Source organism: Catharus ustulatus, chromosome 22 (genome assembly GCF_009819885.2).
Source record: "Catharus ustulatus isolate bCatUst1 chromosome 22, bCatUst1.pri.v2, whole genome shotgun sequence".
Taxonomy (NCBI): Eukaryota; Metazoa; Chordata; class Aves; order Passeriformes; family Turdidae; genus Catharus; species Catharus ustulatus.
In genome coordinates this window covers 2,411,759-2,433,941 of record NC_046242.1, presented here as the reverse complement: position 1 = coordinate 2,433,941, position 22,183 = coordinate 2,411,759, and the positions used below count along the sequence as shown (strand labels likewise).

The 22,183-nt window shown below is 47.4% G+C and overlaps 2 protein-coding genes across 2 annotated transcripts in view; one reads left to right on the top strand and one right to left on the bottom strand.

The window, feature by feature from the left end:
- Window positions 1-4,143, top strand: part of BRIP1 (BRCA1 interacting helicase 1) — a 100,029-nt gene extending 95,886 nt beyond the window's left edge. Inside the window, exons 24-25 of the mRNA XM_033078198.1 lie at window positions 676-958; window positions 1,117-4,143. The gene's annotated coding sequence lies outside the window, so the exon portion shown is untranslated. The remainder of the gene's footprint in view (window positions 1-675; window positions 959-1,116) is intronic.
- A 741-nt stretch (window positions 4,144-4,884) lies between these two features.
- TBX4 (T-box transcription factor 4) overlaps window positions 4,885-22,183 on the bottom strand; it is a 30,938-nt gene continuing 13,639 nt past the window's right edge. The window contains exons 4-8 of the mRNA XM_033077922.2: window positions 21,551-21,698; window positions 10,924-11,076; window positions 8,405-8,493; window positions 7,834-8,075; window positions 4,885-6,641 (exon numbers count right to left, since the gene is read on the bottom strand). Of these exons, the coding sequence (XP_032933813.2) occupies window positions 6,031-6,641; window positions 7,834-8,075; window positions 8,405-8,493; window positions 10,924-11,076; window positions 21,551-21,698 (1,243 nt within the window). The 3' untranslated portion in view covers window positions 4,885-6,030. The remainder of the gene's footprint in view (window positions 6,642-7,833; window positions 8,076-8,404; window positions 8,494-10,923; window positions 11,077-21,550; window positions 21,699-22,183) is intronic.

Below are 22,183 nucleotides of genomic sequence, written 5' to 3'. Positions count from 1 at the left end.
ACCAGCAAGTTCATCACCTCTGCAGGATGTCCCATGATTGATTCCTCATGGCCAGGGCAATCTGCTCCAAAGCTTCAGGCTCAAATCACCTCTTGGATTCAGAGGGGATAATCCATGGTTTGGGTATTGTTCTGTTCCATTTTCAGCTTTCTTTTCATGTATTAGATTCACAGCTGATATTAAATACAATATTCAGATTTTGTTATTCTCTCAGTAGCTGCTCAGATACCCTGGGCATGAGCAAAGTGCAATTTTCACGTGGCTGTGTCATCCATCAAACTCAAACTCAAATACTCTGTGCCTCATTCTGGGCTGCCCTGCACAGCCAAGGCTGCAGGCTGGGCTTGTGAGGGGAAGATTAAAGGGCTGCTCCTGCTGCACTGAAGTCTATAAAAGTTTTCCTATTGACTTCAACAGAAATAGGCCTGAGCCTTAGGATTTTGGCACGAAAAGACAAAAATTTTGCTTTTCATCTCTGCTGAAGTGCAGCAGGCATTGCTGCCTGCCTGACGTCAGGAATTGTTCTCTGTACATGTTGTTCTCCAGGAAATGTTCAAGGATTTGTCCATCCCTGCTGGCAGGGGCTGAGCATTAGCACACAGATCTGGCCCAGTGTCCTGTTATCAGTGTGAACCTCCCAGCTAGAAGATACATTTGTCAAATTTTGTCTTTCAGGACTGTTCAAACCGTTGCTGCCCAAGTAGACGGTGCTGACATTCCACCTAATTCTTCTTATTAAAAAGTCAATTTTCCACCAGTTTGTAAATACAACCCTGCTGAAAATGTTCCTCAAAACTGCAGCAATGTATGGTTCAAAGCCAAAAATCTGTGTTTGCTGAGAACTAAGGAGAATGACAACAAAAAAACCCAGATTTAAAATGTTGGCATTTGCCAAATACTCCTTCAAACCTCTTCCCCACCAGTATTTTTCAGTGGAACAAGAGCCTTGTGACCTGTGGTAGATATTCCTCCTCTTTTCATTCCAGTGGGGTTTGCTTTCCTTTTATTAAATGAGTTTCTAATTAACAAAACCTGCAATTTTCCTGATTTTAATTGAATTTACGTTATTAGCTCATTTAACCAATTAATCTCTTTTTTTTTATTTCCTTCTCTCAGGACCTGGTTGCAAAGGTGGGCAGGGGCTCAGGAGGGCAATTCCCATTCTGGAGGCACCTTGGTGCTGCAAACCCACTGGCACATCTGAACCTGCAATCCCAAAAGTGCTCAGACAGGAACATGAGCAGGAAAAGGAAAATGAAAAGGAAAAGGATCCTCCTGCAGGAATGGGGGCCACAAACACCCAGCAAGGTGATACAAAGCCCCCAGGGCATCACCCTCCCCAGTCACCCCTCAGTGGGGCTGAGCAACCCATGCCAGGTTTAAATTTAATCCTGGTTTAAGTAGGACTCAGGCTGGGCAAGGAGGGGCTGTGATGGAACCACCTCCTAACCCCTCAGTGTGTTTTAGAGGCATTTCTCCCATGGCAGTGTTTGCACATTAAATAAGGTTCATGTTGGACAAGGATTTCTGCTTTGCTTGTACCACTCCCAAGATTTAATTTTCTTTAATTTTTAATCTTGATCCTGTTCTTTGCAGGGAGCAAATCAGTTCAAAATGTGATATTTTCTACCAGCAAATCACAGGTTTGTGATTTCTCTTCCAGCCTATCACAGGAATAAAACCCCTCCAGTCACACTGAATTTAGGCTGCCTCTTGTCACAGCCAAGTGCATGGCACCTCCTTGGAGCAGGTCCTTGAATTAAAATATTGCAGATTTTTTTGCTGTTTAAGCACTACTGCAGAAACATGAGTGGCCAAGGAGAGAGGAGGTTTTTTTTCCTCCTCTGGCTGGAATTTTTCACTATAACCATCCTCAGGGGAGTTCTCATCTTCAAAAGAAACATTCTTTCTATACAAGCTGCAAAAAGAATTATTTAATGACATCATAAATTAATACAGAGAGGCACAAATTTTCCAAAATGTGGGGAGAGAGAAAAATAAATTCATGTTTGCCAAAAACACCCCAGCTCTTCCAGACTTAGGCCCCTCTTGAGCCTGTGAGCTGCCAGTGATGCCAAATTGAATGGTGGGGCTTTTGGCAGGACTGAAGTTTAGCTTGTTTAAATTTTGGCAAATATTCCTATTACTCACATTCTCAGCAAGCTGATACAAATATTTGTTCTATTTAGAGGGAAGTCCAAGCTCAGTCTGGCACCGAGTGCTGCTGGGCTGGGTGGAACTGAGCCTGCACCAAGATTAAATTTGGACATCTACCTTAAAGAAAAACAGAATTAAAAAAAAATTCCCTGGGCCTTTTAGTACAGATTAGAGCACATCAATGGAAAAGAGTCCTCCTGTGTATTCAGGTTTTTCTCACTTGCTAATTTTTGCTTTAATCTGATTTGAAGTGGGGCTGCTTTCCCTGAGCTTGGATTGCCATTCTGGGCTGCAACTCTGGGGCTGGAAAAGCCTCCACACACACAAACCTCCACATTCTTGAGAATTAAAAGCTGTTTAAACTGTAGTAAATCAAACTGGCACACAGTGAGCACACTTGATCTCTTTTAAAGCTGTGCAGGTTGTTGGGATTTTTTTTTTAGTGATGTGCCCAGTTTAGTGTTTTTGATTCAAAAAACAAACAGAGCAAATCCTGCAGGACACTCAGGACTGCTCTGCTTCATCCTGGGAATGATTCTGCTCCACCAGGACCAGCAGGACCAGCACCTGCCAAACCTTTCCAGGTGGGAAAAGCAGGAAAAATCCAATGGAACCTGGGTGCCTCACCTGGGAGCCTGGGATTGGGACTGGACACATACCCAGGTTGGAAATCTTGCAATGAAAACATAAACTAAAAAAGAACAACCTGTTTCCATCCCATAAATTAATACAACCAGCTTTTTTTTTTTTTTTTCCTGTGATCATCTTGAGTGGGATTTGTAATGTGAATAATTCAATGATTCTGGATGTTTTTGTCTAAGTCACACAGGAGGGGGATCCCACTAATACGACTTTTTAGCTGTTTGGAAATGGGAAATCTGCTCTAAGTGGCTGAACTGGATTCCTCTGAGTGGAAAAAGATTGTCACTGGAGAATGATTCATCCCATTTCATCTCAGTGTCTGATCTCTCTCCAGTGACTATAAAAGGAACCCAGATGACCAGATTAGCATATATCCAAATTTTGCACATTTTTATGCTAACTCAGCCTTTCCCAATCAGGTCCTGTGCTCATAAATCCCCTGTGCTATTTTTACAAGGAAAAGCTCATTATTTGGCACAGGGATTCCCAGGATATTCACTCAGCTCCAGGGGCTGCTGTGGGACAGAGCCTGGGCCCTGCCCTTTGCAAAGGCTGCCAGGTAAAACTTAAATTGTCCACATGACCAAGGTTTCTCTGAAAGATTCTGGGATGATTCTTACAGGAATTACTTTTTAAACTGCCTTAAATCAATAAATATTGCATGGATGAGCAGAACATGAAAAATGGTTGAAAAGGCAGCAGTGATTATTCATTCAAATGACATTGTTATTGTGTTGGTCACCTCTGGAAAACAGGCAGAGGATCCAGGCAGATTTTCCTTTGCAGCCTGGGCTGCTGACCCCACTCATGTTTGGGTTCCATTTGTCTGGCTCAGTGTTGATGCAGTGTCACAGTGAGAAATGAACTGAGCATTGCAGATTGGGCAGTGACACCCCCAGACCTCTCCCCTCTCCCTCCCACCTTTAATTCTTGAGCACTGAGCTCCCCCAGGCACAGGAACGTGGCTTTGTGCCCTGGGGATCAGTGGCTGCTTTTTCAGATCAACTCCTGTGACCCCTCAAGCAAAGAAAAATCCCAAATGAGCCCCAAAACCTGGTGGTGGAGCTTTGGGATGGTGAAAAAAGGGTCAGGTGTGCACTTGGGGAAGTGGGAGCTTGGTGAAGTCAGGCAGGGGAGACAGAAGAGAGATGAAGCATCTTAATTCACCATGGAACATTGTTATACTAATTATTGAAATGCACCCAGAGACAGCTTGTAGTAGTAAAATGACTTTATGTTCTGATATGTAAAATAAAATGTCCATGCTATGTAACAAACATTTAAAATTTCCATACCACCTGTATCTAATGTGGTTTCTAATAAAGATTTATCTGTAGTATATATGTTTTTTTGTCTAACCAATTCTTAGTTTTTACATCAAAAGTGTGTAATAAAAAAATTAAATAGATTGCTTTCAAAAAAAAAAAAAACCCTTTGCAACATTCATTTTTATTAAGTATTTCATTCATCAAAAGCAAAGCTGAATTGGACACGTGGCCTGCATTTGTGATATATATAATTTTATATATATATATATATAAAATATATATGTATATAAATAGCTATTCAGCATGCAAAAATTGTAGTGATTTCCAAAATCTGGTTACAAAATCCTCACCAGTCACACGAATTCTGCAGAGTGGGAGCAGGGAACTGTCCTGGCTGCAGTGTCACCTCGGGCTGTGTCACAGCCACTCCTCCCTGGGATGGGTTCACCAAAACACAGAAGCACCTCCCCACTTCCAGACCTGCATCTCAGCTTTTTGCCTTTGGGAAGCAACGGGAGGAAATAAAATCCCCCACTGTGCAATGAGTAAATCCTGAATATTTGTGCTCTTCAGTGAACCAAAGCCCAGCATCCCCCTGGTGTCCCCGTGCCTTGGTGGCACTGCTGGGGCTCAGGATGGACCCTGCAGGGGACAGGAGCTCTCTGGGGGAGGGAGTTTTGTCCCAGAAGGAATTCCTCTGCTTCCCCACGAGTGTCAGCATCCTCACAGAACCACTGAGGCTGGAAAAGAGCTCCAGGATCATCGAACCCACCCTGATCCCACCCCCCACGGCAACTCAGAGGAACCAGCCCTGGGCACTTCCACAGCAACAAAAGGAGCAATGAATACACTGGTTACAGATTTTACCTGTTCTACAAATATTTGTACACTGTAAAGCCTGACAGGTCATGGGGGCTCTTCCCTCCCCACCCCACCACTAGGAAAATATTCCTCTGGGCCTCCTTTAGGCTGGAAACAATTCTGTCTGAGTTAGCTGCGAAAGAAAAGAACATAGCACAAAAGGCACGTTTCAGCTGAATACGAAAGAAATCAAGGACCAGCAAATACAGAAATCGGTTCTGGAAAGTATTAGCGACTTTCAAGCTTAAACTTCATAAATATATTGCAATAAGCAAATGTGATTCAATCAAGGGACGGGAGTCTGAAGACACTGGGTCTGCTCCTAACGCTGCAATTAATTTGCTGTTTGGCCTCGGACTTAACTCTTCCCTTGCTCGCTTCCTTGTTGGCGGGGCAAGAAGAGCCATGTGTGCATCGCTGCCGTTCGTGCATCGCTGCCGTTTCTGCATCGCTGCCGTTTCTGCATCGCTGCCGTTCGTGCATCGCTGCCGTTTCTGCATCGCTGCCGTTCGTGCATCGCTGCCTCTGCTCCGCGCCCGCGGCTCCCCCGCGCTCCCCCGGCCCCGCGCCCGCGCTGCGCCCTCGCTCCGTGCGGAGGAACAGGAATCCCCGCGGAGGAACGGGAATCCCTGCGGAGGAACGGGAATCCCTGTAGAGGAAAGGGAATCCCCACGGAGGAACGGGAATCCCCACGGAGCCCAGGGCAGTCCTCGAGCTACGCGACCCGCAAATGGCTTTTTCCTTTGGGAGCTTGGGGAGGTTGTGGCTTCACCAGCCAAGGACCGTAAAAGTGAAGCTCGTGTTTTCCCCAAATAGCCAAAATTTGCTCACGGATGTTTAACGTTACAAGCAAAGAGAACATGACTAGCTACGGCACGCGTTAGTCATGGAGATGGTTTCTACTGGATGAAGACACGGGAATGAATTTATTTGGGAGTCACTAAGAGCCTGATGAATCCAGCCCACTGAGACAGGAGGTGGAATTCTCTGTGTGCCTGAAGATGCACACGAATCCCTCTGTTGATGCACACGTGTCTCACCGAAGTGCAGGGTACCCACAGGTATCAACAGCGAGCGCACGGTCCCGGAGCAGGGAGGCGGCTCACCCGTCAGCCCAGCTCTCCATCCCTGAATGGTACTGCAGCGACGACTCCCGGGACAGCGAGAAGCCCTGCGAGTACAGGAACTCGTTGGCCGCGTTCAGGTGAGGGGAGGGCGCTTTCCTCTCGCACACGGCCGGGTGTCCCCGCTCCCGGGGGAAGGCGGCGGCGGGGCCGCGCTCCCGGCCCGCGGGCTGCCCCAGCTGGTTGTAAACGCTGAACGGGCCCGGCCCCGGCGCCTGCGAGCCCTGCCCCGCCATGGGCAGCCGCGGCATCATGGGCCCGGCGGGGAAGTGAGCGGGGAAGGGCTGGTAGGGAACGGTGTCCATGGTCTGCACGCTGTAGCTGGTGTAAGGTGCCACTGAAGTCCACATGTTGCAGCTCAGCGGGGGCGGCGGCGGCGGCAGCTCGTCCACGGCCGAGACGGCGGCGATGTCGGCGCCGGAGCCAGAGTACATGCACGCGTCCCTCGGGGCCACCTCGCCGCAGTAGGACGGGCTCAGCATCTGCTGCTCGTAGGGCGGCGGCGAGCGGAAATAGTGATCGTCCCCCACCGAGGACGAGGCGTCCAGGTAGGAGCGTTTGCAGGGCAGGTCCAGGTGCCGAGCGCTTTCTGCAAGGGAAATTCGCGTTCAGGAGCAGCGCTGCTGGGACTCCCCAAGGGGGGCCCTTTCTCAGCTTAATCCGGTTAAACCATCTTAGTTTGGGGAAACAGTGTACAACATCAAAAAGACATTGTGCTGCAAATGTCAGGCTAATCCCCCCCGGCCCCAAAGCACTCTGGTGACATTTGTCAGCTTAAGTGAGGGACTCTTCTCACATCGGGGATTACTCCACGTTCACCCAGATAAGGAGGGCCCTGGCTCTCCTGCACAGTTCCTCCTGACAAATTCAAGAAGTCTCTTAAAGGGTCTTATCACAGCCTGCCTTCCTGTCATTGCAGAAATGGCTCTACATTTCCCAGATATTCACGTCAAAGCTGCAGAAATATTTCCAGATAAAGGAGCCCTTCCCCAGTCAGCAGCCCTTCCTCATCTCTGCACAGCCCCTGGGAGCACCACGGCCCTGTTCCCCAGCAGCTTTTGTTGCTTATTAGGAATATTCTCTGGATGAATTAGTGAATTCATCTGCACATTAAACATCTGCTAAAATTACACATTTGCCTTGCAGCCCTCATTACTGGTGCTGTTAGATTCTTCGTTTAGTCATGATCAGAGGATTCTCCCAGCTTAAATAAATTAGCAGGCAGCGAGACATGAAAATAGAAGGATTTTTTTCTTCTGTGCAAAATTTTTCCATTTAACTTAAAACATGCCATGATCTCATCTGATGCTGGACTAAAAGGAAGAGAATGCAGTCACAGCTCACTTAAATTTGAGAATTAGTGGATGAGAGGAAAGGGCTGCTCATACCAAGCTCTCACAGTCCCACTGGTCTGCAGACACTGAGGGAATTGCTCATGGCTTTGCCTTGGAAAGTGTGCAGTTTTGGTAATGCTAATGGCCTCCTGCAAACAATTTTGAATTCAGCTGATCCTAACAATGGATCATTTTCCACTGAAGCTCTGTGCCATTTGAATTACACATTCTAATTAATTGTTTCAGCTCTGTCTCAGTCTGAATTCACCTTCTATGGGACAAACCCACTAAAACTGCCCCAAACATCAGCTCTTGCCTCCTGACCCTCCAAAACACTCCAACCCCAGCAAAATTTTTGAAGATCAAGTCCCAACACACCAATCCAAACCGAACTCATGCTCTCAGGTTTATTTTCTGTAATATTTTCTAGCTGTGAACTCGAGTTACCTCTTCTCTTTAGACAATGGTAGAAGAGCCCTGAATCTCTCTGTGCTGTGAAGGTGTTGAGTGGCAGATCTTGAGTATCCGAAGCTGCAAACTGCATGTGAGCACCATTCTCATACTGATAATGCTGAAGGGTCTGGTGATTCCCATGGAGGGGGTTCACATCTGGCTTTGCTGACAGCTGCCCGTGACTGGACACCAACCTCTGCCTCATGATGCTTTTGGAAATTACTGGATATTCTTTGCTAAAAGAGGTGAGAAAGATTAAGACTGGTTAGGCAGCGAACAGCATCATCAGAATTTCATCAACAGAATGAGGAAATGTTGGTTTGGCTCCCCCAGAGCATCTCCAGCCAGTGACTTCACCCCCTGTGCTTCAGACGATGAACTCATCGCGCTCCTCTGGGCGTGGGCAAGAACTGCCAGCACAGAGTGTGTCAGAGTCAGGCAGGGCTTTTGAGGGATAGCAGTGGCATTCAGGCACAAGCAAACACGATGCCCATGGCTGTTCACCTTGCAGCTGCTCCTCCCAAGAGCTGCAGCCCGTGAGGAGCAGGGGAGGGGAGGGAGGTACCTCTGGAGCCGCGCCACGCGCAGGTCGCTGTCGTCGCTGCCCCGGAAGCCCTTGGCGAAGGGGTTGTTTTCAATCTTCAGCTGGGTGATCTTTAAAAGAATAAAACCAAGAATAAAGTGTTTGAGAGCAAACCAGACCAAAAGTGCAGCAACAGCAGGGCTGAGCTGGTGGGTCTCGAGGGGCCCAGTCCTGATGACCCCTGTGAAATGGATCCTGTTCTAGGCCCTGTGTTCTTATTCTGGAGTCCTGATAGGGAGAATTTATTTGTGTGATTTAAAAGGTTTCCTGTGTTAGAGAGCCCTGCTTGTCATGGTGTGGCTCTCCCTAATTCCCATAACAATTTAACACACCTTTATGGCCACCATTCAGTCATTTTAGCTCTGTGAAAAGCATCCCAAGTCAATCAGTGCTTTATCCCTGCACTGCCCCTCTCCCTGCTCTGAGCTCCCTGCATCCCATTTGAATGCTGAGGAGAGCAGCCAGTTCTGCTTTGGGATGGTTTTGCATGAGCGTTGCTGTTACTGACAACTTCACTTTTAGCAACGTTGAAAAATCTCCCTGACCAAAAAAACTCCTGAGAACACAGCTGGCCGCTATCAGTGCTGCAGGGGAAGGTGGTGACATGTGAATTTAAGCAGCCTCCAGGGCTTCAGCCCTTCCAGGGAAGCTCAAGCAGCTGATGAACCACAAGAAGCACAGGACCCTTCCAAACCCACAGCCTGACAGCAGGTTTGTACATCTTAATTTCATTTTGCTATTTAGTGATCGTGGTTTTCCTCTGATGTGAGCAGGATCAGGGCTTCAGTCCCTCCTTGTCACCTTCCCCTGGCCTCATCCAGCCCAGGGGGGATTTGGGGTGAGCACACACCTTCCTCACTGACCTGTGCTCAGGGGCAACCTCTACCCTCAACTTCCTCATTTTTTTTCTTTAGGAATACAATTATTTACAACCACACTTCTTGCTAGGAGGAGATTCCTGAGCTAAAAATACTTCAGCAGTTTGTTTCTTCTAAAAGAAACCCAGACCAGGTTTTTAATTGTTGATGCTTAAGAGAATAAATAAAACCATTCAGGTGTTCCTCTGAGGTTTTCTCAAGACCACACTGAGGTCCTGGTGAGCCCTTCTGCTGTCCCCTGCTGCAGGTCCCTGTGTCCCCTGCTCAGGGCAGTGTCCACCCCCCTGCAGAGCCCAGGGCAGGGCTGGGCAGCACCACAGAGGCTCCTCACAGCATCTACACTGAAGAATTTGGGCTCACCTGGGACATTTTCCCTAAACCTGTCAGGTCCTCCCTGTGCTGCCCCCAGCCACAAACCACCCCCAGCACAGCTGGACAGCAGTGACAGTGCAAGTGTGGAGTTTATGGAACACTTTGGGAACTTTAGGGATGAAAGGCACCATTGACAGCAGACATTTTAAATATGTATGAAATATAAGCTCTTTTGAGTCTTTTTGGTTAACCATGTTTGGGCAATTGGTCATTTTACATCAACAGCAACAACTTTTCTACCTCCAGTGTCCTAATGGGCACTTTTCCCCCTCCCTGCCTGACCATACCACATCCCTGTTTCTGCTCTGAGTCTCTTAACTGGCTCACTAATTGCAACATTTTTGCAAGGACTCCATGCTTCAAGCATCAAAGGGCACACAGGCATCCTGCTTGGGAGGAAAAGCTCTGGTCAGGTTATTGGGGAGGAAGAATTTCACACTTGTTCCTGTTCCTGCAGGATTTTCCTGTGGATGTGTAGGAAAGGAACTGGTGCAGTTACACAGATTTCACACTCAGGGTGACAGGAGGGGCTGGCACTCACTCTGCACCTTTAGTTATGAATTTTGATGCACTTTAAAAATTCCAATGAAATTATTAATTATTCCTCATACAGCAATTGGAATTTACCATGAGGCAAATGCCTGGGAGTGGGAGCTTGTGCAAAGGCAGAGCAGTAGCAGGATAGAATCTGGAGCATTTCCATCCCCTGCTGTCCCTGCCCTGGTGAGGTGACACAGGGAGGTGACAATTTACTGTCACTGCTGTCAGTCCTGCAGGGGTCCAGCCCTCAGACAGAACTCTGCCCACAGCACAGGTAACAGCACCTCAAACCACAAACCAGCCCCAGAGCACAGAACTGAGCCCTTTGTACTTCACACCCCCAAAACCTCCCCCAGCCCCCTCCTGCCTCCACGTGCAAACCACAGAGGCAGCTCTGAGCTCTGGTTTTTATGGTTACATTCCTCATCTGTCTCACTAAGCACACATTCTGTAATTACTGTCCACTGCAGATTTATGAGCAAGCTTTACTGGTCATTATTAGATGTGCTTTGCTGTTTGAATGACATCTCAGCTCTATGAGCACACAGAGTCAGGGGAGCCCAGGCTTTGCCAAAATATTGTTACCAGCAGCATCCCTGCCCCTCCTGCCTCATCCCTCATCCCTTGTCTTTTAAACCAGCAGAACAGGAAGATCCTCTCACAAAATTCCTGGCCAGAAATAAAGCATTTGTAGCCCCAGAAGCTGCCTACCTTGTGGTTCTGGTAGGAGGTGACAGAGATGAAGGAGGTCTCTGGGAAGACGTGGGTGCAGAAAGCCGTGTTCTTGGAGCCGAAGGCGTTGTTCTCGTCCGCCTTCACGATGTGCAGCCGGGGCTGGTACTTGTGCATTGAATTAAGGATGATCTGAAAAACAATGGGTGCTGGAGTGAGAAATCCATTCTAAAAAGAAAAGAGACGAGCCACGGCTGCTGGACACTTTGCAGCAGGACCCAAAGTCTGGCAGAGTTCAGCTTTAGCTTCGCTTGCAGTTAGAAAGCAAAATTTGCATTCTAGAAATGCACATGAACCAAGGCACAAAAGGTATCTGCAGCTCTGGCAAGCAGAGCTGAACTTAAAGCTTTCCTGGTAAACCCTCATTTTCCTATTGCTATTGGATAGAATCAGTCTGGGTGGAAAAAATGTCATAAATTTTTTTTTCCCCAGCTCACGCCGAAGCTGTACAATATATAATTCACCAGCAGCCTGCTCTGTAAAGATTCCTAATAAATACTTTACTGAGCTGAAAAATACACAGTTTAGCAGAGGGAAAAAAAACAACACAGAAACCACAGGGGGGAAAAAAAGCTAGAAAGCTATTTTTCTTTTATCTGCTGGTAAAAAAAAAAATAATAAATAAAACTACAAAGCAGCAGATTGGTTTTTCCTGCTGTTTGTGGAGTGGCTGAGTGTGGGTGGCTGGTCCAGGCACCTCTCCCCTCCTCAAGTCTTGGCCAGGGAAAGGCAGGACCAGCACCAGCCAAGGGGTTTTTTATGGAGGTGCCAGGGGGGCTGGGGAAGGGCTGAGGTCCAGCAGGGATCACAGGCTGGCTCCAGTAAAGGGATTTTTTGGTGGAGCTTTTTGGGCTGAGAGAGGCTGCCCAGGCTCATCCCATCCCAGCTCTGAGACTCCACAAAGCAGGGATGTGCCCAGACACTGCAGAAGAAAATGGCTTCAAGAAATGGAATTTCTTTTAAGAAGTGGGATGGTTTTAAGAAAAGCCTTTATTCCTTTTACTGGGCAAAGAAGAAATACTGCTGCCTTGTTTTCTCAGCATAATCCTTCCCAATCTCCTCCTTCCGCTCCCAAATGGGCTCATTGAGCCTGGCTGCTCCTGGGGGAGAGGGATCCAGCCAGGCTGGGCTGCCCAGAGCCCAGGGCAGGGACAGAGACAAAGGGCCAAGGAGGGGACACTGGCATGGGTGGGAAATAAAGGGGTGGAGGGATGAAACAGGGAGGGAGGGATTGATGGATGGATGGAGGGATGGGTGGATGGAGGGATGGATGGATGGATGGATGATGGATGATGGATGGAGGGATGGATTATGGATGGATGGATGGAGGGATGGATGATGGATGGATGATGGATGGATGAGGGATGGATGATGGATGGAGGGATGGATGATGGATGGATGGATGATGGATGGATGGATGATGGATGGATGGATGGATGGATGGAGGGATGGATTATGGATGGATGGATGGATGGATGGATGATGGATGGAGGATGGATGGATGATGGATGGATGGATCTATGGATGGATGGATGGATGATGGATGGATGGATGGATGATGGATAGATGGATGGATGGATGATGGATGGATGGATCTATGGATGGATGGATGGATGGATGGATGGATGGATGATGGAGGGATGGATGGAGGGATGGATGGAGGGATGGATGGATGATGCATGCATGGATGGATGGATGGATGGATGTGCACTCTGCAGCACAACAGCAGTTCACACTAATTATGGTTGTAGCCACTTTTGAATGCGAATTACCAGGAAGCTCTGTGGGTTTTTGGTCTGTGTGCAGAAACCCTTCCTTCTCCATGGCTGCCATGCCCAGGAGAGCTCAGAGCAGCAGCTCCAGGTGCTGCAGCCAGGATGGGAGGCAGTGCATGGAGCTCCAAACCCCCTCAATCTGCTGCAGCTCCCCCTGCCCACAGTAGCTGCTGCATTATGCACCACTTAAATGCAATTTTTACAGTTGACGTTTTCCAGACAACCCTCCCTGCTCCCCAAGAGAGAGAATGAGGAATTTTTGGCATTTTATCAGCTTTGCATCAAGCCTCTGAAGCACTTTGTGGCTGTTGGTGTGCAGGGTGTAGATCTGAGAGGGTCGGTTTTGCGCTGGAGCCTTTTCTCTGCTTTCATGTATCAGCCACTCATAAAACAAAGTAACACCCGAGGGATGGGACTTTAATAAAAGAAGGACATTTCAATTTTCAGTAATTAAGAGTTGAGCCATGCAGATAAATAATGGCTGGCTGGAGCAAAATCTGGGGTTTGCTGAGCTCTGTCCCACACTGCCCAGGATGGGTGACTTCTCCCCAGAGCAACTCAGCTTCAGGATGAAGAAAACTTTAAACTGAGATTTCCAAAGGGAAAATTAGAGCCCAAGTTTTGATACACACTGCAGGGTCCACTGGGCTATAATGACCCCTTTAAAAAGATAAATGTATTTTTAATAACAGCTTCAAAGTCAAGGAGTCCAAACAGTTTCCAAAATGAACAAATGAACTTCTTGGAGCCTGACAGAAGAAGTCAGGAAAGGATTTCTGACAGATGCTCAATGGTTCAGTTGTGGCTGCAGATCTGCCTGGAGGTTCATAATGAAAAAACCCTAAATGGCCTAATTTTGCCACTGAATTTACAAGTTTGGGTATTTCTGTCCCTTGCACACAAAGTGAATATTTGCCCACCTGCCTCAGTGTAATTCCTGTTGGAATTGGAGTGTGTGGCTCCCCCACAGCTGCACTGGGGATTTCCCACATCTTTTTGGGGCTCAGTAACCACTCTGCATAAAATCAGCATTTTACTTAAAAGCAAGAACTCCTGCACAGAGGCTGTGTCTGCACACAAATCCTCCTTGCTTGTGCTTGCTGTAATCCCTGAGCCTTCAAAATCCTTACAAACCACCCCAAACCCAACCTTTAGCCACAAAACACCGAGTCAGTGCACAGTGAAATGCCAACAATTCAGGCTAAATAGTTTTCAAGGCAGCTTTGGAAAGCTAAAAATACACCAAACAAATGTAAATTCCACTCCAGTGACGAACATCAGTGGAAAGATTAACTTCAAGAATTGTGTCAAAAATGAGAAGTATTTTAATTGATGGGACAGAGCCCTGAGCAGTGATGTAGGAGCCCTCAGCCTCAAAGGCGATGCTGAAACAATAACTTTGATTTTTCCTGTACTTACCTTTTTCATGGGGAGATTAATTCAGTGTCACACACATTTTAAAATTGTTTTTGTATAAAAAGTAATAATTTAGGATAGGTTGGCAGGGACCCAGTGGTGGGGACCCTCCTGGGCTGCTCCAGGTGATACCCTAAGAGCTCCTGGATATTTTGGGGAATGTTTTGCACCTCTTGGCTGCTCCCCCTGACCCTGGAATTGCCTTGGTGCTGGCAGAGGAGCCAGAGCATCCCCAGGGTGATGTCCCTGCTGCCCCTCAGTGTCCCAGGTGCTGAGCAGGCTGTGACAGAGCCCAGTGTGAGCTTACACAAACATCCCTTCAATTTTTGTTTTTATTTTCACCCCCCTGTCTCCCTCCTTTGTGCTGCTCACACACTTGCAGCTGGAACTTCAGCTGTTCCACAACTCCACTTCTTCATTTTTTTGGCGTTCCCCAGTCAGCAAGAAATGTTAAAAAAAAATGGTGTCGCTTGCTCCTTTTGTTTAATTTGACTTAGGAAAACAAACTTTAACTTCCAATCTCTCACACTGCTGAGTAATGTGGGCTCCAGGGCTGAGTCTGCAGGATGGGGCCCAAAGGCCACGAGCTGAGCTGAGGAAATGGTGCCACATTCCTTGTCACAAGGCAAACTCGCCTTGGAATCACCAGTAAAATGTATTTACTTTCATATGAAATTTGGGGAGTTGATTTAAGAGCTCCCTGTTTCACCAAGGTATCAGATGTCAGATGATGCAGTGGTTGCTATGGCAACTCCCCCTTTTTATATTGAATAGTAAATGGCTACGAAAAAGCCACATAATTTTATGGTTGCTCCCGGGGGATCACATAACTAATATAAAATCTTGCATTTTAATATATTTTCTGCTTCTTTCTTCCTTCCCTCTATTCTTTCAAAGTGAAAAAGCCTTTGAGCTGAGGCTGGCCCTGGTCCCACATTGGGAACAAAAACCTGACAATCCAGTTTTCTGCATGGAAAAAAAAGGGTTTTCATCAAGGGGGCTCTGCAGAACCATCCCAATTCCTATTCAGAGCATTTGGTGGTGTGGACCATCCCAGACTGAAGGGTTTTTTAGGAGTGAGTGGTTTGGAGATGCTCCATGAGCACTGGAGCTGACCCAGCTGTGCTGCCCAGGATGTGTCCAGGGGATTTGGGATCACAGTTCCCTCTTCTCCCTGCACCCACCCTGGGATTCCCAGGGACACCTCACCCCAATATTTACAGTGGCAAAGACCCCCTAACATCCCCCAGTTCAACCAAATAAAACATTCTATTCCCACACCCTCTCCAGCAGGTAAAACACAAGCTCTGCAATCCCCTGGATCCATCCTGGGGGTTTTCCCTCCCCAGGGAAGGATTCCCCTCGCTCTGCCCCAGGGCAGGGACAGCCTGGGCTCTGCCCACTGCTCCTGCAGGGCTGCAGGGGAGCCTCCCCAATCCACACGTTTGTGCTGGCAATCGGCACAGCAGGGAATAAAAGAAAGGCTGGAAAATCCTGGGAAAAGGTTCAACATGAGCTCAGACAAACAGTTCCTTACGAGATGGCCAAACTGGGATCTCTGAGCTTTTTCTCCCTCGGTTTTCTTTCATCTCCCATCAGCAGGAACTCATCAGGCACAGCCTGGGCTGATCCCACCCTGGCACGGGAGGGGTTTGGGCAGGGCCAGCTGGGACATCCTGGGACACCCCTGTGTGACCCTCCTGGCAGTGACCTCTTCCCTGCCCTTCTCCAGGCTGGCTCCCACCCCACACAACCATTTCAGGATCTGATTCCACTGAGACTTGACCAAAATCCGCTGCATTTGACTCCCATGAACCAGCAGTGTAACAACAAAAAGATTTAACAGAGAGAAGTAAATTTCCTTTTCAGCCACCAGCCCCACTGGCCACTTCTCCAGTATTTAGCAGGAAATCCTGGATCCATCCCTCCCTGTGGAGCACACTCCATTCCCAGTGGCACACAGCTCTGCTCCTTTTTTTGGTTTTTTTTTTTCAGCAAACAATGTAAAACTTCACTTTGTAATTTATTTGGATGCCACTATTGCTCTGATTTCCTAAAATGAATGGATACAAAAAAAAAAAAAAAAAAAAAAAAGAAAAAGAAAATAATCTTTTCGTGGATATTCTTTCAGCAGAAGGCTTAGTGGTGCTCTGAAAAAACTGCCTGCAAATTTAGGGCTGGACAAAAGGGTTTTTCCAAGGTTTACATGGACTGGGGGAAAAGGTGGTTTAGTATTGGGAGAGATTCCATAAATAAATAAATAAATAAACAAATACAAATATATATGAATTCTTACATGTGACTATAAATATAAATATAAATATAAATATAAATATAAATACTATAAATACTATAAATATTATAAATATATATTTATAACATAAATATAATACATATTTCATTCATTCCTTATACATATAAGAAATCATATATATTATTTTTAAAACTTTTCTATATATACATATAGCAAATGCTATATATAAATATATAAATACAGGAAATTTTTAGCTGCAAATTGCTCTGAGCAGGACAAGGGGGCTGAGGCTGATTCCTTCCCCCCAGGCAGGAATTCCCCCAGGAGCTGCTGTGGCCCCACCCCTCCCTCCCTCCCTCCCTGCTGATCCCGGGGTGGTGAAGCCGCTTCCAAGGCAGCACAGAAACCTCCCACCAGCACCCGAGAGGAAACTGCTTGGCCACAAGTCATAAAGCAAACAAATAAAAAAAAATTATGAATCAAAATTAGGGTTTTGCAAGATTAGCAGGACGTGGAGCTAATTAAAAGTGCCTGAGTGCGTCTGACGGGCACAGGCAGAAAAAGGCTGATTTAATTAATAGAAAAATGAAAAGGAAACCCCAGGACTAAGGGGAAAATTAAGGCTTTCAGTGATAATCAAATAAAACCAAGTGTGCAAATATTAAACCTGAAGAGGAATAACAAACTCATCAGCATTAATGAGTAAAGCCAGTAAACAGCGGATTTGGGTCAAGGGAAACAGGAATGTCACTTCAAATGCTGTCATGAGTGACAAGCCATCTATAATGTCCTGTAGCTTTAAACCTCACTTGGTAACATCCCAGAAACTAAAATAAAAGATTGATTTTAAAAGCAGATAAAATAATTATGGCAATTAAAAGGCCCAGGAGTGAGGTAGGTGCAGAGTTTGTAACACAACCAAGCTCAGCAATGCTGTGTTGGGGGGGGATTAAATGAAATACCTAATTTTATTTCTCACAACCTCCACTTCTAATCTCCATTTATTAATTGCCTCCTTTGTTTATTTTTTTGTTTCCCTGTAGGAGTACCTTTATATATTCCAGAATCTATTTATATATTCTTTATATTCTCATTTTTCTCATTTCCAATCGATCTGGTCCCAGTCAGAACCTCTCAAGAACACTGATGTGATGGGCTTGCCCTTTCCAAGCTGGCCTGGCTGCAGGAGCTGAGTCCTCTGGCAGAGAGCTTTAATTTCAGTGGAGTCACTGGCAAGAGCAGCACAACAACAGCACAAACCCCTCCTGGGATGCTTTTGCTCCTCTCCCATTTCCCAGCAGGTGACTGGAGTGACTCTGAGTGCTCCCAGCCTGCCTAAAAGCAGGGAAGAGAGGCTGGAATGTTTTCTGCAGCTGCCACCCACCTCATCCTTAACTCTTCTGGGTGCTGCAAACCTCATTTCAGTCCTCAGGAGAAGGATCCTGGGCTCCTGAGCTGCCAGCACGGAGCCACCACTCGTGGGCAGTGCCCAAAAGGGCTCCCCATGTCCTCCGTATAGCCCAGTCCCCAAATGGGTCCCCATGTCCTCCCTATAGCCCAGTCCCCAAAAGGGTCCCCATATCCTCCCCACAGCCCCAGTGCAGCTCTGAGCCACCCCCTCCTGGCCCTTCAGCAGCCTCTCATCCCCCTGAGCATCCCTCACTGCCAGGGCCAGGAGCTGCCCCACAGCTCCATCAGGATGGTCTCAAGGGCACCCTCCACCCCACTGTTTAAACCTCTGCAGAAAGTGGAATTCCATTCCTGAGGATTTATCACTGTGCAGACACACAATTGCTGTTTTTCCATACTGCCCTGAATCAGCTTTCTTAAAGAAGAGCAGGTGTTCTGTTCCCCTTTCCAACAGAGAGGGGACTTTGCATCCTCTGCAGCTGAGATTAGCACAAAATAACCTGGAGTGATGGAGTCATTCCTGTTTTTCACTGCTGGGTATGTCCCAGGCAGCACACATGGGAATGGGTAAGGGATGTGCCACCTTGCTGGCACTGCCAAGATGATTTTCACCTCTGCAAATGCCCTGTTACTCCCTGGCACAAAGCACCAGCCCTGCTACAACCCCTCGTGCTCATAATCACTCACCAACCCCATGTAAATCAGAGGCTCTATCAGCTTGATTATCTCTGCATGTAATGCTTTGAAAATACATAAATTCAGATTTCCCTCTAAGCATAGGTGGCTTACAGAGCTTTCTTTGGGATCAGATAGACCTCAGTGTAGCTAAACATTACAGTGGTTGCTGATTTCTTAATCCATTTTCAACATGAACGTGCCTCAGTTGTTAAGCCTGGTGTGAAAGAAACCTTTCATGGATGAAAAATCCCCCCGGAGCAAAATATACAGCCCACGTTTTCAGGCTGTGCTGTGTGAGCTGGGCACAGCCTTACCTGCCACAAAACCTGCTCAGCCACAGGGCTTTGGGGCAGATTACAGAGCTCTGAATTAGTTCTGATATAAAACCTGCTCAGTTTTACGTGTCTGCATTGATAAATGCCTCCCGTGCCTCTGACTGTAACCAATAATTGACCACAACAGATAACAGGCCAGGGCAAGCAGCAGGAGTGGGGTTTGTGAGGCTGGAAAGGGCTGGGTGTCAGAGAGTGAGGCTGTCCCACATCCCCAGCATGGTAAATCATCTCCAGTCTAACTCCATGGATTGCAGCAAAGGCTTTGACTCCACAGTTTATTAATTAAAATGTTTATCTTATTTATTTTAAACCTCCAATGTGCTTCCACTTCTTATAATCTCCATGGGGCTGCTCATCCCTGATGTTAGGCAGATATTACAGTGCACAGTCAGGGCATGGATGGATAAATGGATTCATGTATTGATGGAAATAATAAATAATAATATTATTGATGGAATAAAAGTGGAATTTCTGCTGCCTGTCATTCAAGTGAGATCCCAGGAGCTGGATCAGAGGAGCTGCAGCCTGTGTGGGGATGGGGACAGTGCAGTGGCCAAGGGAGCCAGGGTGGGTGACCCAGCACAGCCAAAAATGCCCCAGCCAGGGCTGCAGAAATCCTCACTCCACGTGGTTTTGAGGTTTGGAGGAAATCAAAGACAAAAGGAAACGCAGGCAGGCTCCGCTGGCGCTCGGGAAGGCAAACAAACCCTGTGGCTTTTCTGACTTGTTTTTTTAGGGAGCTTTAAGAAAGTGTTTGCAGTCACTGGGAACAAATTCCTAGAAATGAGAAGCTGTTATTATTCCTAACGTAATGCCTTCGTGGGACAGGCCCTGCAACAGCAGAGCCTGAGCTGATGGGAGCCTTCCCCTGGGCTGGTGCAGAGTCCAGCTCTCCTCTGTGAGCACCACATCTCTAAAGCAGATTATTAATTTAGAAACCTAATGAGGAGCTGGCTGAGGACAGGTTCAATGCCATTTAGGCAGGTTGTCAGTGCCTGAAGTGGCCAAACCAGGCACTTTAAAATCAATTATTTCAGCTATTTTCCCTTAAATGTGAGAGGGCTGTGGTACGTGGCCCAAGGACACTGGTAGATATTTCCCCAAAACCCAAACCAGAGTCCCCACTGTCTCACCAGGGAAACCTTGTGGGGACACAAGCAGGCTGTTCATTGGAAAGGAGGAGGGGGTTAAAACCTCCCCTGTTAAAATGCAGCGCTAAAATCTCCCTTAAAAAATGACAAAGTCAGGAAAAGCAAACGTTTAAAGTTGCAAAACCAACACGGCACATCCTGTTTGTTTTACAGCCACATTGCACATCCTGCATGTTTTATGGTTTACATTTTACAGCATAAACAGTCGTATATTAAGCTGCAGAGTTAACCAAGAGAAAAACAGGGAGTGAAAAAATGCCACGTGCAGAGCCAGGGGGTCGGGATGGCTGTGGCAGGGGAACAGTGGCAGGGTGGCTTTGTGTCCCTTTTACTGAGTGAGCCCTGGCACAGTTGTTTCATTGAATTTCATTGAATTTCATTTCATTTCCGTGGTGCTTCCCCCCTCCAGGGGGAGCAGAGATGGGCTGTGATTAATACCAGCAGCATTAACCAGAGCCTTTGAAGCTCCCACATGTCTCAGTGGGGTCAGTAGGGTGGGGAGGGGGTCAGGGCCCAGCACGGGGCTGGGTTATCACTGACTCCCTGCCAGGGCCCGGCTTTTGGAGGCTCAAAATGCACAAAAAAATTACAAACACTGGAGAAAATTCTGGATTTTTAGCAGCTTTTTAAGCTGGTAGGGTCCTCCTGCCTCTGGAGTCAACGCCCTAAAGCTCCAGCTGGTTTAGCTGGGTCAGAATTGCACTTTCTGGACAGCTTGGGAGGCATTGGAGTTGACTCCAAGTGAAAAGCTGCTCTTTAGAGACTCAATACACAATCATTTTAAACAAGACAGATACACCCCTTCCCACTCTGCACCCTTCTCACAGCCTCCCTTGCCCTCCAAACTGCTGCTGTTTAAAACACCATCAGGTTAAACCCACATTTGGTGACACAAATCAGGTTTTCTTACCTGTGGTACAAGGAGGAGCTCATAGCACTAAACCTGGGAGGATTTTAAATTCTCTCTTCCCTTCCTCCCACCAAGGATGGTTTATTTTTAGGTGATTTTCAGCTCAAGTTGTGCAAACCAACAGGTCTGTGTTTTTACATGGTTTTACATGGTTTTACATGTTTTTACATGTTTTTACATGTTTGTCTGAGCACTGACTCTCCTGGCAGGCTGCAAAGGCTCTTGGTCTGAGTTATTAAATATACTGGGGAAGATAACTGTGTGCTCCCCACCTCTGCATTCCCAATGCACAGGAATCAAGATTTTCCAAATAAAATACTTCATATTTCCAAGCCAGCTTGGAAAATCAGAAGTTTATGCAACCTTCTGTGAGCTGCATGTGCCACATGCCGGGCTGAAAATCCCACAGCACTGCCTGGAAAGTTGTTGAGCATGAAAGAAAAACTTGGTGGCATCCAGCAGGACACTGAGCCAGTCATGGCTGCATTTCCAAGAGCAGGGGAAGCACACAGATCCCTCCCTTTGCATTAAACACCCCCCATCCAGCACAAAATAATGTTATTCCTTATTACTAAATTAACTGTTATTAATTGTGACATCCCACGCAGCATCCCAGACACAAACTGAGCATTATGAGCCCACCCCCACCCAAAGCCCGTGCAGAATGTCTCTCTTACGTGTCCAAAGGGATCCAGGTGGTTGTTGGTGAGTTTGAGCTTCTGGAAGGACACCAGCTGCCTCATCCAGTGGGCTCCTGTGGCCGGGGAGTCGGGGTGCACGTACAGCCGGCCGGGCATGGCTGGCTCAGCCTTCCCAGCCACCATCCTGAGAACAGAGGGCACAGATGGCATCACCCTGGCACTGGGTGTAGAAAAGCTTTTTGTCCTTGGAGTCATCCCAGCAGCCCCCCTGCCAGCCCTGGGGGGATGCAGCAGGACATGGGAACTCAGGGAGGCTCCTGCTGCTCGTGGCGGTTTTTGGGATCCTTGTTCCAGTGTCACCCCATCCCTGCTCCCACATGGAATTTCCTTGGGGCAGTGTCTCCTCCACATGGGCATTGTGGAGACACTTTTCAAGGAGGGAAAAACTTGTCTGGGTTTTTGGAAGTCTTCAAAGACCCTTCTGCAAAGGGAGATGGCCCTGCACAGGAGAAAGCACCTGTGGGCAGGAGCAGGGCTGGTGTGGCTGCACCCTGCCCGGGCAGGCAGGGCTCCCACAGCTGTCCCAGGGGGAAGGGGCTGGTTCCCACTCTGGAGCTGCTCCCAGCACCCTCCTGCAGCTCCCCTTGCCCCACATCACCAGCAGCTCTC